The 17,466-nt window shown below is 43.5% G+C and overlaps 2 protein-coding genes across 3 annotated transcripts in view; both read right to left on the reverse strand.

The window, feature by feature from the left end:
• The window catches only part of zc3h13 (zinc finger CCCH-type containing 13), a 46,860-nt gene extending 43,713 nt beyond the window's left edge, over positions 1–3,147 (reverse strand). Inside the window, exon 1 of one of the 2 annotated variants that reach the window (XM_042334108.1) lies at positions 3,063–3,147. The gene's annotated coding sequence lies outside the window, so the exon portion shown is untranslated. The remainder of the gene's footprint in view (positions 1–3,062) is intronic. The other variant, XM_042334107.1, reaches the window with a different exon arrangement.
• Positions 3,148–4,252: 1,105 nt separating this feature from the next.
• Positions 4,253–16,724, reverse strand: cpb2 (carboxypeptidase B2 (plasma)). Its single transcript, XM_007891752.2, has 11 exons — positions 16,457–16,724; positions 16,006–16,081; positions 12,146–12,270; positions 11,811–11,922; positions 10,705–10,806; positions 10,519–10,623; positions 9,032–9,136; positions 7,010–7,100; positions 5,491–5,693; positions 5,328–5,412; positions 4,253–4,872 (listed from the first exon to the last, which is right to left on the reverse strand). Exons 1-11 carry the CDS (start codon positions 16,534–16,536, stop codon positions 4,688–4,690), a joined length of 1,269 nt encoding a protein of 422 aa, XP_007889943.1. The 5' UTR covers positions 16,537–16,724; the 3' UTR covers positions 4,253–4,687.
• Between the last annotated feature and the right edge of the window lie 742 nt (positions 16,725–17,466).

Genomic DNA, 17,466 nt, shown 5'->3' on the forward strand with positions numbered 1-17,466 from the left:
AAGGGACTGCCCAGGCACTAGAGGCAGTGCAGATAAGAGCAGTGTTAGAAGAATGAGCTTCAATCAATGATTAGACAATCTAAGGTGCTTCAGTCTTGAGAGAAGAGGGACTCAAAGAGACCTCATAGAGGTGTATAAAATTTTAAATGGGATTAAAAAGGTAAACCCAGAACAATTACTACACGACAGTAGAACAAGAGGAAATAAGTTTACAGTTGTCAAGGGCAATATCAGGACAGATACCACAAAGTTTACTGCAGAAATAAACTAAAAATTGAACAGACTGGCATAAAGGTGGTTGAGGCCAGAATCCTGGACTAATTTAAAAAGCAACTTGATGCTGTGATCAGAGGATGGTATGCTATATATTCTGGAGGGACAAGATCAGATAGATCAAAAAACCTTCTTCATCCAAACCGGTTTTGTGATCTTGTGAAACTAATTTGACAAATTATACTTCATACAGAACTAACAAATTGTATATCACTAAAGTAACCAAGGAGGTGCCCCACTTTAACTTCAGATAAATTCCTTCACAATTTACGAGTTTTAAAGTATAGTAAACCATCCACGTGTTCCCTTAAAAAATGGATAACTGGATACATGCCCACTGGATTAAGTTCATCCATCCACCATTACAGTATCAGTGAAAAGCCACCCAAGGTCATAACTCTTTTTGCCAACTCCTTCCCCATGTGATGTTACAGCAGAAAACCTAATAAAACTACAATACTTGAAGGAAGTGCATTTTGTTACGCCTGCTGGAATTGAATGTCAATTAGCCCTTAAGGATTGTTGCAGTGAGCCATTTTTGGTCATGGATGGAAAGCCACATCTGGCTGATAACCAATCACTCACCTACAATTACTCTTTAGAGCCTCCTTTAGAGCCTCCTTTTGATGTTGGCTGTTTTAGGACCCAGTTCAACTATCGTTCCACCTTTGAGTTTTACCCCATCAGCGTTTAAGAAAACCTCTCATTTAAAAGTTTAGAATGCTTGCTGGAACTTTTTGTCCATTCATGTCAAAATTTAATACTCCTGGGTAAAATATCCTGCTCAATCTCCTACATCCAGAATAATTGCATCCTCAAAGTCTTCAATCCAATCTGTTAATGGTCCACGTGACAAATCACTATAACCAATCACTCACCTACTATTGTTCAGTATCCATATTTGTGGTACGCATCTTGTTTCAGCCAATAAATGACATTTAATCTTCTTCACAAACTCATGTCTGACCCATATGAACCAATAATTTTGTGTAATCTTGACTTTAAAAAGTATTACACTAATGCTCTTATCTCTGCCATTCATAGAAAGTAAATATGACCACAACTGTTTCCCTCCACAATACTGCCTGCCTATGTCACTGCCTCAACCCTACATAGCTGAAAATTTCATCCAAACATATGTCATCAAAGACTAGACTCACTGGCCTCCTCAGCTACACCCTGCACAAGCTCAAGACAATAACTCCACAGGCTACATCCTCTTCCACACTAGGCTCCAGGAGCCCATCTCCACTGACTCCCAAACCCCCAACAGATTAACTGTAAGACCCTCGTCCTTATTTTCAAATGCCTCCATGGCCTTGTCCCACTCTACATCTATGATCTCCTCCGATCATGCTCCTTGTACATTTCACCCCACCAATGACAGGTTTGAATACTCTTAGGCATGGTGAAAGGTTTCCGCATGTGTCAGACACCCAGCTGACCCCAAAAAAGGATTGCTACAACTGTCATATAAATAGGGGCACAACTGTACCTGGAGGGTTTGACAATTCCCCCAAACAGCAGCCTTTTGCTTGCATCTCTAGAAGCAGCAATGCTTTTGAAAGCAAGTTAAATGGATTGTCGTCCATTACAGTTCTGACAGTCAGACCTGCTGAACATTTAGCCTTCCCGTTAAAAACAAATTGCTTTCCTAATTGCTCACCTATGCAGCTCTTCCCCAAAACATGAAACAAGTACTGTGGCACTCACTTTGCGACAGTGAGTTTAAACAATATTTTTGTATGGCTCCTGTACAAACTCAAATGTGCCAATGGTCTCCTCTGCTTCAACTGCAGAAAGGCCACTTTTATTTTAAAAGTGCAGATTAAACTACAATCAGAACACCGAAGACTATCCTAAAGGTAAGTAATCCACCTTTCAAGATCTCCATGGGTGTTGCAGCAATAGTCTCCTTTTTCCAATTTAGGAACATAGGAACAGGAGTAGGCCCAGGCCATTCAGCCCCTCGAGCCTGTTCTGCCATTCCATTAGATCATGTCGTAGCATCATGTCATCATCTGTAGCTCAATGGCAATCACCCACCCGTACCCCTTGATACTCTATACCTAACAAAAAACTTATCCACCTCAGTCTTTGACCGATTTGAATAAATGCAGCATCCCCAGCCTTTTGGGGGGAGAGAATCGTACAGGTGTAGTGAGGGTTGACCCCAGACTAACCAGTACCCAACGCCAAGCTGGCGCTCTCGTTGGTGGCGAAGCCCCAGCAGCAGCAGCAGCAGCAGCAGCACACCCTGAAAATACTGGTAACGTGCAAGAAATCCCAAACCCAAAGCACTCACACAACACCTCTATGCCCCCGGGAGCGGGAGAGCGGGTTTGTAAAGCGGTTAGAAAGCTAATACCGTAGGTTTAGTGAAACCTGCAGCTCGGGGTCGTGTCTGAGGGTCACTCCCTCCACAGTGGAGTTGGGATGGGCGGTGGGCGGTGGGGGGCGGTGGGGGGGGGGGAGAGGGAGAGAGAGGCATATTTTCCCGGGGATTGACCGCGATTCTCAGCAGTTGCCGATCGTCCCCGCGGCCAGAACGACGGTCAAGGCTCACGGTCCCCCACGAGGCCGCGCTGCCGCCGCCCTCAGCCCTCAGCCGCCATCACTCGCTGTGCTGAGCGCAGGCCGCGGGCTGGCGCCGAGGCCGAGCAGCCACTGACGGCTGCGTACCCCGGAGCTGTAGGTAAGACCCCCCAGTCCACCCGCTGGCGGCTCACGGCCCCCCCTCTCCCCCCTGTCTCCTGCCCCGCGGGGGGAGTGGGCGGCGCGGGCTGTACCTGGAGGCTGCGCTCGGGAGGCGGCGGCGGCGGTTTGAGACGTTTGTCCGCCTCGAGCTGCACTCCACCACCAGGGACGTCATCATTGTGCGACAACGACGGAGAGAAAGGGAGGGGGCGGGGAGGGGGAGACGAGGTGGGGGAGGAGACGAGGTGGGGGGCTGTGGGGGGAGACTAGGTGGGGGGGCATACGAGCTGGGGGGGCTGGGGGGGGAGATGAGGTGGGGGGGCTGGGGGGGGAGACGAGGTGGGGTGGGAGACAGGTGGGGGGGAGTGAAGAGGTGGGGGGGGAGACGAGGTGGGGGGAGGCTGGGGGGGGAGACGAGGTGGGGGGGGGGCTGGGGGGGAGATGAGGTGGGGGGGGCATACGAGCTGGGGGGGCTGGGGGGGAGACGAGGTGGGGGGGGCATACGAGCTGGGGGGCTGGGGGGGAGATGAGGTGGGGTGGGAGACGAGGTGGGGGGGGAGAGAAGAGGTGGGTGGGGGAGACGAGGTGGGGGGGCTGGGGGGGAGACGAGGTGTGGGGAGGCTGGGGGGGGAGACGAGGTGGGGGGGCTGGGGGGGAGACGAGGTGGGGGGGCTGGGGGGGAGACGAGGTGGGGGGGGCATACGAGCTGGGGGGGCTGGGGGGGAGACGAGGTGGGGGGGGAGATGAGGTGGGGGGGTCTGGGGGGGGAGACGAGGTGGGGTGGGAGACGAGGTGGGGGGGGAGAGAAGAGGTGGGTGGGGGAGACGAGGTGGGGGGGGGGCTGGGGGGGAGACGAGGTGGGGGGGGCTGGGGGGGAGACGAGGTGGGGGGGCTGGGGGGGGGAGACGAGGTGGGGTGGGAGACGAGGTGGGGGGGAGAGAAGAGGTGGGTGGGGGAGACGAGGTGGGGGGGGGCTGGGGGGGAGACGAGGTGGGGGGGGCTGGGGGGGGAGACGAGGTGGGGGGCTGGGGGGCGGGGACGAGGTGGGGGGGCTGGGGGGGAGACGAGGTGGGGGGGCATACGAGCTATGGGGGCTGGGGGGGAGATGAGGTGGGGGGGAGATGAGGTGGGGGGGCTGGGGGGGGAGACGAGGGGGGGGCATATGAGCTGGGGGGGCTTGGGGGGGAGATGAGGTGGGGGGGGAGACGAGGTGGGGGGGGCTGGGGGGGAGACGAGGTGGGTGGCGGGAAGAGGGGGAGAGAAAGTTTAGTTTTTAAAGATGTTTCCTAAAAACTTACTCAGATGCCAAGAAATCTTACATCACTAATTTCCCCCACTCAAATTATTCTATTGTAGAGGAAACTCCAAATATTATTGTCGATGCCCATTTTATTTTTGGGCACAGTTCCTCGAGCAGAAACACGTATTATACAGCAATTCTGTGTTTAATACATTTCTGTTATAAACAATTGAAATAGAAGAGGCATTGTTACATTTAAGATATCAGAAAGCAGTTAAAATTATCCATTGTGTTGATGTTAAAGTAAAGTTCGCCTACAGAACACACAGTGAGACATTGCTGTCCATACGTTAGCTGCTGTGTTCACCTACAAAATATAGTCACAACAGTTTACATTAATTCCTGTTAACCATTCGAGACATTCTCATGACAAAAGGTGCTGTATCAAAACTTAGGATTATTATTTATTATTTGTATTCAAACAGTTTTGACTATGTGGTATAACATTTCTATTATAGCAGCAGTTGTTTCTTCACAAGTTGGCTTTATAAGATGCATAGGAAGCAAAAATCCATATCGTCCTCTATCCCGAAGTTCAAAGGTAAATGAATATTTGATGCCCATGTCATAGGCCCAGTCATCTGAGCATCCAGTAGATAAATCTGAAACAAAGTTAAGAAATTTGGAAATGTTAGCTTTTAAGTGTCGATATTAACTTACTACACAATTATTATATTTCTGTATAACAATTGTAATATATTGATCACAATTATATATAGAAAAGAGTCCAGATACACAAAGCATAAGGCACCTGTATAGTATATTCCAGACTTGCCCTTGAAAGACTCATTTGACAGCAATCATTTCTGCTGCTTGTATATCCAAGACTTCAGACTGAAGAAAACATTTCCAGTCACAAGTTATGGAAACTATCATCAGACTATTTCAAGTATCAAAAATTTTCTGCATAGGTCTGCTGTAGATATATTTGCAAGATCCATCTGAGATCTGGTGTTTAAGATCCATCATATAATACTTATCTCTGAGGACATGATAAGGTGGTATAAAAATTTAATTTGATCTAAATATATAACAATAATGAATCAATCATACTCACAGATAGTTTGGGCCGAAGTTCCATAAGTATAGCTGGTATGGTGCACAGACTTTAGAACATTAACTGCCTTCTGTGCTACATGGTGCTAAACAAGAATATATGAATATTAGTTTATGTGCAAATAGTTTTGTAATTTAAAATTGCTACTGGACTGATTACTTACCAATTCAGCATGATCTCTGGAATTAGATGTTGTGTAGGAATATGGGAAAAGAAGCATTTGAGAATATGAATGGACTGAAATGTAGCTCTTGATGTGATTCAATCGCTGTCTGAAAAAAGTAGCAACAGCTTTCACCTCTGGCTCAGACTCAGGGTATTCACCACAAAATATTTGACTACATGGATCTTTTGATGCTCCTTTACCTGTGCACAACAAAATAAATACTAAAATTATGCGTTTGGATAAGCGGGGCCATCTTGGAGATGACCTAGCTAAGGTGATGTTCTTAGCAATGGAATGTCAGAATCAACTCAGCCCTTTTTGGTGGTCTGGACAGTGCTTTCTGAGCCACACTGGTGTAAGCACTGTATTGAGGCATTACTGATGGCAGACTTGGCTTGTCTGCAGTACTTGGGGAGGTAGACCAGTAATTGGAGAAGGGATTATAATAATCCTTGCATTTGATGTAGCACCTTATCAAGTTATCGAGACGTCTCAAAGTGCTTCACAGAATATATTGTACTGTAAAGTGGTTTGACTGTGTATTTGGTAGGTGAAGCCTACAAAAGGCTGGCACATGTGGAAACATATGACCATGCTTAAGGGAATCAAACCAGGCTGATTTCCATTCATTGCCAGCTACACATGGAAATTCTCATGTCTGGAATGGAATGCTTATTCTCTCCCCAGAGGGGCTCACCCAGCTGGGTAGCAAGAAACGATAACTATAGCACCCTTCATATCGAGTAGCGTCTCGGTGTGCTTAAAACAACAACAACAAAATTACATTTATAGAGCGCCTTTCACGTTGGGAGGACGTTCCAAAGTGCTGAACAGTCAGGTGTCGGAGCCCAAGTATGGGGGGGGGGGGTGGTGGTTGTGTAGGGGTGAGGGAAGGCAGAGAGGTGGGAGGGAGACCAAAGCACGGTCGAAGAGAAGGGTCTTGAGACTGGTCTTGAAGGAGGCAAGGGAGGAAGCGAGATGAAGGGACCGTGGGATGGAGTTCCAGAGTGTGGGAGCAGAGAGGCTGAAAGCCCGGCCACCGATGGTAGGGCGGGTCGGATGGGAGACATGGAGCAGGCCAGAGCCTGCTGAACGGAGGGAGCAGGCAGGTTGGTAGGGAGTCAGCAGGTCAGAGAGTAGGAAGGGGCAAGGCCATGGATGGCCTTAAAGATGAGGACGAGGATCTTGAACTCGATCCTCTGGGGGATGGGGAGTCAGTGGAGTTGTCCGAGTGTGGGAGTGATGGGGTCACGGCGTTAGGCAAGGTCGAAGGAGAAAGTTTTCTGGTACAATCTGAAGACCTTGGGTTTGAGGACCCTAAATTATTCGTTGAAGTAGTGCTGGAGGTTAACCAGCTAAATCACATAGCTTTTGCTTTGAAACCACTGTATGGCAAGCTTCCTGCTGGGAATGGTAATGGCATTGTTTTTTTTAAATTTGGAAACCATTTGCAATCAAGATGTAAGTGTGAACACCACAGGGTACATTTTATACTTTGGAAAGTTAGGTAGCTCACCACACCAGTTTACATCCCAGTTGCGGTTCAGATCAGTTCCAAAGCACTCGCTGCCTTTATTCCTGGAACGATTCTTTCTCCAGAAGCGGTCCTGAAACATCCATTGAATTTGAAAATGTTTTGTTACCTTTTGAATGCCATCCCATTGTAATATAGGGTTGAAATACTTTATGTTTTACACCAGATCTGACAACAACACTATACAGCTTCAGTCACAGTTGGGTGGGGTGAACTGAACCAGCCTACCTCAATCAGTATTCAGTGAAGTAAGAGTCAAACGGCAAGTCTGGGATCAGGAATAAGAGTCACAAAGAAAAATGACTAGGACTTGCATTTTTATAGCATCTTATCCCATTAAAATATCTCAAAGGGCGACTCAGGTAATTACTTTGACGCAAAATGACTATTTTTATAGGTAATTGTAGGAGTTATTTGTACTGGCAAATCCCACCATTAGCCATGAGGTAAATTGTCAATTAATTTAGAAGATTGCCGTCCAGGATGTCAGGAGAACCTTTTTAATGCCTCCGAGGTCTGTGCACCAATACACGGGCATTTTCCCACAAACACACTGTTACTACACTTTACAACAAACTCAGTAAAGTGCTTTTAGACATTTTGTTTAAAAAAAAGTGCTACAAATGCAAGGATTATTATTATTATTTTCTTCATTTGAATTCGAATTTGTTAAAGATTGCAGTGCATTTTTAATGTTTAGTTTATGCAAGAACAAAGGGTTTGGTTTAAATGCCGAAGTGGATGAAAAAGACGTCAGTGGAAAAGCAAATCGTTAAAAGTATTGTTACTCACATAATAATAACAAAATAATATGTACAGTAAATATTTACAACATTTATATTTAAGATCAATATGTTTTATTATGCTTTTCTAACTTCCCCCTTTCTCCTATTCACCTAAATAAAGCTATCTTTTGAAGCTTGACTATTTAGCAATTGTTAAAGTTCTTTGACCTTTGCTGCTGTGTAGTTCAGTAATATCAATGCAAGTGCTATTGTATATTGAAACATTATACAGTATTGTAGTGTACTGAACTATCGTCTTTATTTCGCCTAAATAATTCAATTCACTTGAGACGTCTTGAAGATGTGATCAGGCGCCATATCAAATGCAAGGATTATTATTACTATTATTACTTATCTGGGTCTAGAAATAGTGTTGATAAATAAACATCACCACCCAGTGGCTATATTTAATAACTACATAACAATTGCAAGGGAGATATTCTACCTGAGTCTAGGTAGAAAATCAAACAATTTTTTGGGATGGTTTCAGTGTGCGGCCTCCAACACTTTCTGGTGGGCACAGTGCGACTTTTCATCGTCTGCGTTACTTTCTCCCCTTCTTGATTAATTGATTGACATTGATGACCCTCAAGTGGATCAGATTACTTGAAAGTAATGAGCAGTGTTACTTTCCTGCCTGATACAAGTTTATTATTTTTAGCTTTTATATAAGAATATACAGTTACAATCTAGATGTTTATTTTAACATCTGCTAAGAAGAACAAGGTCCTAGGTTATGATCATTGAACGCATTCTCCTACTAGAAATATTTATATCTGGTGTAGGCCAAATGTATTGACCCTTGTCTTAGAGTAATACAATTTTGAGTCTTATTTCTCCAAGTGGAAATCTGCAACTCTTTTAACCTGATTGATTTTTTCTCATGATTTCATTGCTGATTCTTAGAATTTTTTTATTTTCTATGTACATTTTCCTCTGATGTCAGTGTTCATTGTTACTCTATTTTTAACTCGCTATTCTGGTTTTACTTCCCTGGCAAGGATTTTCATTCTCAGCTGTTCTCCGTCCCAGCGATTGCTGTTGTGCTTCAGTTTTCAGTGTATCCAGCATCTTGGGAATATAGATGTGTTTCAGAATGAACTATCCCCTAAGGATTAGGTTGCTTTTCACACCGTGACTTTCATGGAAATTCTGTAAATATAGCCAACCACATAAATAAGGCAAATTAATGCAATAATGAAATTGAAAAAAAACTTACAGTTGTCCATGTGTATTCATATCCATCAACATTCCACACTGGGAGAACATATATTTCCAAAGTATTCACAATGTCAGCAATCACTTTGTCCTGTGTACCTATGAGCTAAGACATGAGTGAGCTGTTCAGATAGGTTCAAGTCTTACGTCTTCATTAGCAAGACAGAAAAATAATGATGTGATTTTTAAAAATTAGACAGATCTACAAAACATCAAGTCTATAATAGCTGAGATTAAGTTTTACTTGGGATTTAAATAGGATATTATAAGAGCATTTTTCAATCTGTCGTTCACTTGACACATTTTTTTAATGTCTGATCCCATATGATTTTGCCTAAGTTGACAGTACAGACAATATTCTGTCCCCTTGCTCCATGCATCTAGTAACATTCAACATTTTGTACAAAGTAAGTGATCTGAGGAAATGTTTAACAGAGTTCTTTACTCAAGCCAGGAAAATGATTGAGTCATCAGGGCCACAACACATCTCTTAGTGATGAGTACAGAGTGACATTGAAAGAGATGTGGCACAATATTGTCTTTTCCAGCTTATTTGTCATAGAATGGTCAATAGCACAGTGCGATCAGTTAAGTGGAACATGTAAACTTACAAAAGGGTGAATTATATGTTGTAATATTACACTTTCTCATACCGAACATTAAAAATTGCAGATTGTTTTGCTCCTAAAGATAAAAGATGTTGATACTTTTCCATTTTGGGTATCCAGGATTAAGTGAGGTCAACTACTCTGCTTCAAACAATAAGTATAACTTGTATTTATATAGCACTTTTCACACAAAGGAACATCTCAAAGTGCTTGATAAACATAGCGGTGAGCGAGGAAAAGGGAGATTTGAAGATGTTGACCGAAGACACGGTTAAGAGGTATGTTCTTAGGATCAAGCATTGCTTGATTCAATCCGAGCTAAAAGCCGGAGAAGTTAATAGATTCAGAGAGCCAGAGTAAATAAGTGGCAAAGAAGATGAACAATATGTCTCATTATTGCTCAAATCAGACATTCGTATAGTCTCTTGTTGATTGCCAATTTATTATGAACTGCATTACGGGCTCATGTCCAGGGATGATTGCCCTAAACGCACTTACTTAGGTACGTCACAGGTAACAGAGAGAGCAGAATTTCATCTCATCAGTCTGGGCTTGGAGCACGGTAGCTCTATAAAATTTATGGTTTAATATTTATCACATTTAATATACCAGATGCGCCAGAGATGGAGACCCCCTTCCCCCATCCTTGCCACATATTCAATACCATAGGTACTGTTTCACTGAAAACAGTGAGCAAGGGATGGAGTAGGGTGGATGGTATCTTCCATATTTGGACACATTCAATGCGATAGTGTATTCCAAAGAACCACAAATTCAAGAAACCACTTTCATGAAGATATATAATATGTAGATTGATTGTTCTCTATATGTTGGTGAGGGGGCAGGCAGGGGTACAGCAAACACGTTTTCATACACTCACATGTTGCACAAACCACAAGCAGAATGCAGGTGATACCCACTCCCGGGCATGAATACCACAGTCAATCCACACGGCACCTTTTGGTGGGCTGGTACCTTTAAAGATCTGTGGAAAGTAAAATGTATCACAAATATGCAGGGACATTTTCCTAAAAAGAAAACGAGACCAAATACAAATTATTCTTACCTTTAAAACATAAATTAGTCGCTTTTCTGATGATGGTCCAATAAGTATTTGTTGAATGAAGGATGGATAGTTTCTTACCATTTGTGACATCCAAAAATAAATCTATGCATTATATCCAGACATGAAAGATAGATTAAATATTTCATATTACTTATAAAGGCCACAGAAACACAAGAAATCAGTAGGATTAAGAAAACAGAGAGTACTCTACTGTGCAGGAAACAGATTATATTCTTTGCATTTAATATGGAGCCTTGTCATATTTATCAGGACATTTGAAAGGGCTTCACAGGATTTTACTTTTAGTGACTGTGTAATTGTAGGTAAACACAGTAGCCCATTTATGAATAGCAATATCCCAAAACAGCCACAAAATGAATGACCAATTTTATCTCAGGGATTGTTGGCCAGAACATTGGGAGATGTTCTTGTCAAGTAATACATTGGGATCTTTTAATTTCACCTGAACAGATAGTGATAGCAATCTCAACCATGAGTCAGAAGGTTGTGGATTCAAGCCTGATGCCAGGATTAGGAATCACATAGTTTAAGCTCATACTCCAAACTGGGGGATGTTGCATTGCCATCCTTCGGATGAGACATTAAAACTAAGGCACAGTCTACCTGTTCAGGGTGGACATTAAAGATCCTATGGCACTATTTGAAAAGAGAAGGGAGTTTCTCTCAATGTCCTGGCCATCAATCCTCTAAATAAAATTGTTCACTCGGTCCATGGCTGTTTGTGGGAATTGTTGTCCACAAATTGGTTGCCCACAAATTTTACCTTACATTATATGCTGCAAAGCACTTTGAGAAATCTTGATGATGTGATAAGGCGCAATATCAAATGCAAGAATTATTACATATAATTAGCCCTCAACTTTCATTACATGTTATATTTATAAATCATACAAAGAATATGGTGATACCTTTTTAAACACATAAATGCTTTGTATTTAACAAACCGTACTGAATTGCTGTCCTTGAAGGAGGCAGAACCAGAAAGAAAAGGATGCTTCCTGGGCAAAATCATTCCAAATTGAGGTGAATACAATGCCCTATGATAACAGGATATATTTAAAGCTACATTTAAAAAAAACGCTTACCTCATCCAGTGAATGATACTGTTCGTAATAAGAAGAGAAGCCACGGGGAGTTAATGGCTGGTTTATGCCTTTTTGTTTCTCTATCAGTTGCTGAACATCCTCAATCATTACCCTAAAATGATAGGCGATTTAGTATTTTGGCGAATCAAACCTCGTACAAATATTTTGTCCAACAGGTTTATGAAATTCATTGAGAAAGATAATATTAAACCACCAGTGCCAGGAATAAAGATAAAAAGAACCAAGACATCAATGCAAGCCCCCTAAATGGCACTTTGTATACCCTGTTCAGTATAGTTTGCCAGGTTCCTCATGATAAGAAGTGTAGAGAATACCTGTAGGTGGTGTGTGCTGAGTTTAGTCGCATTTTCAACTCTTCAGCATAAGATGCATTAACGTAAAGGTGGATTTCACTGTTGTTTCTGATGTCACTGAGTGAACTTGGATGCCACAAAATGGTCTGCAGACAGTCAAAGACATATCAGATCACCACTGACAGTTACAAACAACAACATAAAAGCATTATTTTCAGAGTAAACATTTGTAAACTTTATTCAGAATAGCTTTATCATGACACATACAATTTCTGAAAGGCTGATCATTGAACAGAAACAGACTATGTTGTGACACGCTCTATTGGCTGAGACTCATGACTGCTTCGTGTGCACAGTGAAATAAATTAAAAGCTGTCTCTCCTTGTGTTGGATCCCATGCATGGTGGAGCTGGGGAGATCGGCGAAGAGGGCATTTGAAAAGTTGAGTCGGGAGGTGCCAAACGGATGGACAAGTGTTTCGGCTGTGTCTGGGGTAAGGAACGGTCAGAGGCGGGCAATGTGGTGGAGGTGGAGGATGGTGGTCCTGGTCAGTGTCCAGATGTGGGGAAAGAAGGACAGCTGTGGGTCGAACCTGACTCCTAGGTTGCGCACTGGTTCAGTGAGTCTGAGGGAATAGGCTGGGGAGGTTGACAAGGTTAGAGCTGGAGAGCCGCAGAAGATGTTGACGGGAACTAATGAGTATGGATTCCGTCTTGTCAACATTTAGTTGTAGGACGTTTTCGCTCACCCAGGTCCTGATGTCTGCCAGACAGCTGAGAGAACATCAGCGTTTCTTTACTCATGAAAGTCACCATGGTACACCAGTCACCTCGCTCCCTTAAAGCACAGGTGCACGCCACTGAACCCATCTGGCTAAAATCAAACTTAACGATCCATCGGCAGATCTGGACCTTATCAAATTTTACAGCTCCGACCTCGCCTCTGCGAAATCGTCGTTCTACTCCAAGACAATCTTGGAGGCCAAGGACAACCCCAGGCTCCTCTTCTCCATCACCATCGGCTCCTCCGCCCATACTTTCACGCCTCGCCCATCCTCAACTCCAATGCCAACTGCGAGGTGATGCTGGACTTCCTCGAATCCAAAGTCGAGGGGATCTGCTCAGCTGCCCCTGCCCTTCCATCTACTATCACTTCCCCATTTCCCCCTCTCACCCCAGCACCTACCCATCCCTCCCCTCACATCTTCGAACCTGTCTCCCCCTCCTCTCTCACCACCACTATAACCAGCATAAAACTCACCACCATCTCCCTCGACCTCATCCCTACCCCTCTCCTTACCGCCCAGCTCCACCTCCTTGCCCCTCTACTCACAGACATCATAAACCTCTCCCTATCCACTGGTACCATTACCACCCATTTAAAAATGGCCATCACCATTCCTATCCGTAACCCCCCCCCACCCCCCCACCCCTCCGCTCAGCAGGCTCCAGCTTACTTCACGTCTTCCGCCTCGCCCGCCCCAACATTGGCGGGCAGGCCTTTTGCCACTCTGCCCCCACTCTCTGGAACTCCATCCCGCAGTCCCTCCACCTCGCCCCCTCCCTTGCCCCCTTCAAGACCCATCTCAAGACCTTCCTCTTTGACTGTGCTTTCGATCAACCTGCTTCCCTCCCTGACCTCCACCCTCACTGATCCCAACCCCCAGCTCATGTCTGAAATACTGACACAGCACCTTGGGATGTCCTCCCGACGTAAAAGGCGCTATATAAATGTAATTTTGCTGTTGTTGTCACAGCTGGAGGAGAAGTAGATTTGTGTGTTGAATGCATACATGTACATGTGCAAGTTTATCCCGTGTCTGCAGATGACATCACCAAGAGGGAGCATATAGATGAGGAAGAAGAGGAGCCAAAGAGCCCTGGGGTCCACCATAGGTGGGGGCGGGAGGAGAAACTGTTTGAAGAGATAAAGTGAAGGCGGTTTATTAGGTAGGGTTCGAACCAGGCTAGTGCTGTCCCACTAAGGTGGATGAGGGAGGAGCGGTGGTGGAAGAGGATGGCATGGTTGACTGTGTTGAATGTGGTGGAGAGGTCCAGGAGGATGAGGAGGCAGAAGAAGCCCTGGTGACGGAGAGAGAATGTCATTTTTTTATCTTGGCAAGCACAATCTCTGTGCTGTGGGCAGGGCGGAAACCAGACTAGAGGGGCTTAAGGAGGGAGAGGAGGGAAAGGTGAGAACAAGACTGGTTAGTGACAACGTTGACAAGCTTTGGCAAGGAAGGGCAGGTTGGAAATGGAGTAGGAACCATGTATGTAGATGGCAAAGTAATTTGTGAGGTTGGAGGGATCAAGGGTGGGTTTCTTGAGGAGGGGAGTGATGACAGCAATTTTAAGGGGGAGAGGAACAGAGCCTGAGGAGAGAGACTAGTTGACCGTGTCAGCCAGCAGGGGGAGAGGAGGGAGAATTGCGTGACCAGCAGCTGGGTGGGGAGGGGTTTGAGGCTGCAGGTGGTGAACTTCATCTGGGAGATAGTGGTTGACAAGGAGGGGGGAGTCTAGGATCTCTTCCCACTTGGCATTTGAAGTGAGGATGGAGGCAGCTTGGGGGAGTGTGCAGAGGAAGTGATGGATGGTGGTGAACCATCATTGGATTGGGTTGTTTTTGGCCTCCAAAAATGGTTTTGGAGAAAAAAGGCAGTTTGGACCTGCAAGAGGGAGAGGCAGTAGATCCTCAGTAGAATAGCAGTAGAAGAAAGGTGTCTTATATCTAACAATTCAAAATGAGATTCCTTCATAAAAGATTGGGATAACTGGAAGCACGTCAGGCAGGTTACCATAAGGTTTCACAGTTCCAATGTATTAACCACATTAACTGAGAATGTATACCTCAGTCTTTGAAATAACTATTAGCTACTGAAAATATCAACAAATAGGGTCACTGACCAACAAGATGATTGCCTGAATGCCTTCTGGCAGCAATCTCATGCGTTTTTTTCCAGGAAAGCTTTAAATGGAGATATATCAGAAAAGGTAAACTAAAAGGAAAGGTTAAAAACTGCTTAGACTAAGACAGAAAATTTCCAGGTATGTCTAATTCTGAATTTTCAGTCTAACTTTGAATCGTGGCCTATAATTTACTCATAGGTACAGATAATAATATAATAATAATAATCCTTGCATTTGATATAGCACTTTTCACATCTTCTAAACGTCGTAAAGCACTTCATAGGATATACTCTAAAGTGAATTGACTGTATATTTGCAGGCGAAACATGGTAGCCAATTGCACACAGCAGTGTCCCACCAACAGTCGTGGATTGAGTGACCAAATTGTTATTTTATTTATTTCTTGAGGGATTATTATCAGGCGTGTGGAGTAAGGAAACTTGCCCAAGGTTTTGCCATGCCGGGAATTAAACCTAGGTCTCTTGCTTGCGAGGCGAGAGCTCTAATCACTCAGCTACAGGACTCCAGATAAAACATGTTTCATGGAACTAATGTAGCAAGTTTCCAATTCATCTTTCAGTTTAACAAGAGGTATTCCAATACAGATTATGCACACAATTTGTATCAATCATATTGAAGGACTCCTCCACTTAACCACTTGACATCCAAAGACCTAATTCCAGGTCAGTCCATATACACAAACACATAAATAAAAACGAGAACATTTCTTTAGTTCTTGCACATACAATCTGACCTATCAGAGATCTTCGCAACAAACATATTTGTCAGGATACTACTGTGCTGACATTAACAATGAAAATATACTTCACTTTAACTTGCACAAACCTTTTTTTTGTTATCTTCATGAATTTCACAAAATTGACTGCTCTGCATACCTTTAAATCTAATTATTATATGGGAAATTGATGTTTTAAATGAAACAAACAGCTCTAAAATTCCTCCAAAAACATTTACCTTGTACTGGCTTGAGATTTGTCTGATAAATTGAAGTTCTTCATTCAATGTAGGGGTAATGCACAAAACCTGATCTCTAAAACAACAAACAAGTATATTAGTATTTTGTAAAAATAGTTCAAGAACAATTAAAATCAGTTTATTTGGGCAAACAACTAAGCCATAGATTTACACATTCGCGTCATGGCTTTTAAGGTCAGAATGTTCTGAAATGAACACTGATTCACTCTTGAAAGAGTTTTATTTAATCAGTATTAACAGACGGCTCAATTCCACTATAGCGCAGTTGAAATCAAAGCAGAGAGTAAGTTGAACGAGCTGGTGAAACAGCAAAGAATCTAGTTTTATTACCACTTTATTTTTAAAAATAGAAAATTCCATTACTTACATATCCAATAATAGTTATAATTAATTATACTGAAATTGAAGACCAAGTAAAAATCACAGCTACCTTTCTCTTGGTGGGGGTGTAGATACAGCTAGTTCTATGGTGAAACTCAGTAATAAACACATTAAAATGTAAATTGTCATCTTGAACAGCAGAGGAGATTTATAGCGCAGCAGAATTTTACTATGTCACAGGTTCTCATGCACTGACAATTGATTGAAATGGAATTTATAATATTTGCACTAGTTAAAGTTTATATAGCCTGGAATCCAGCTCCCAAGCAGGAGGTGGAGATAAGATTACAATTAAAGGCCCCGTTCTCCCCACTACTTTAGTCACCCATTTTGCCTGCAGAAATTTAATCACCCAATTTCCCTGTGACGGTTCCACACATAAACAATCAACCTCTATTATCGGCTGAAGAAGAAGGGAATAAGTTTGAAATTGAATTCTCAATTCTATGAGTCTTCCCTTAAGACTGCTCTGAATGCAGCCATTTGCTATTCCAAGATGGGGCCGATCCCAAACAGTACTTCACTAAGCATCCATGCTGAGGTGATGAAGATTGTACTACAATGCAAATTGACATTTATATAATGCCTTTCATGTCAGGAGGCTATGCCAAGGATAACCAAGAAGGATGGCCGACATCAGAACACTGACTAATTTAAGAAACTGGTTGATGTTGTAATGGGAAAATGCTGGAGCGGGCAGTCTGGAAGGATGAGATCAAATGGACTAAACAATCTTCTTTTTTCATATTTTCCTTTGATCTTGTGGAGAAAAAAACAATGACTTGAAAGGTACTTTGTATAATACAAACTGATCAGAAGAACAGTAACATGTTGTGAAATCTTTGTTATCTTATCAGTTCCACTGAAAAGTAACAGATTAACCTTGTGACAGCAACAACAACAAAATTATATTTATTTTCCCTTTCATGTCGGGAGGATGTGCCAAGGCGCTGGACAGTCAGGGGTCAGGACCCGAGCATGGAGGAGGGGTGGGATAGGGGCAAAGGGAGGCAGAGAGGTGGGAGGACGATTGAAGGCACGATCGAAGATGAGGGTCTT

Source organism: Callorhinchus milii, unplaced genomic scaffold (assembly GCF_018977255.1).
Source record: "Callorhinchus milii isolate IMCB2004 unplaced genomic scaffold, IMCB_Cmil_1.0 Scaffold4, whole genome shotgun sequence".
NCBI lineage: Eukaryota > Metazoa > Chordata > Chondrichthyes > Chimaeriformes > Callorhinchidae > Callorhinchus > Callorhinchus milii.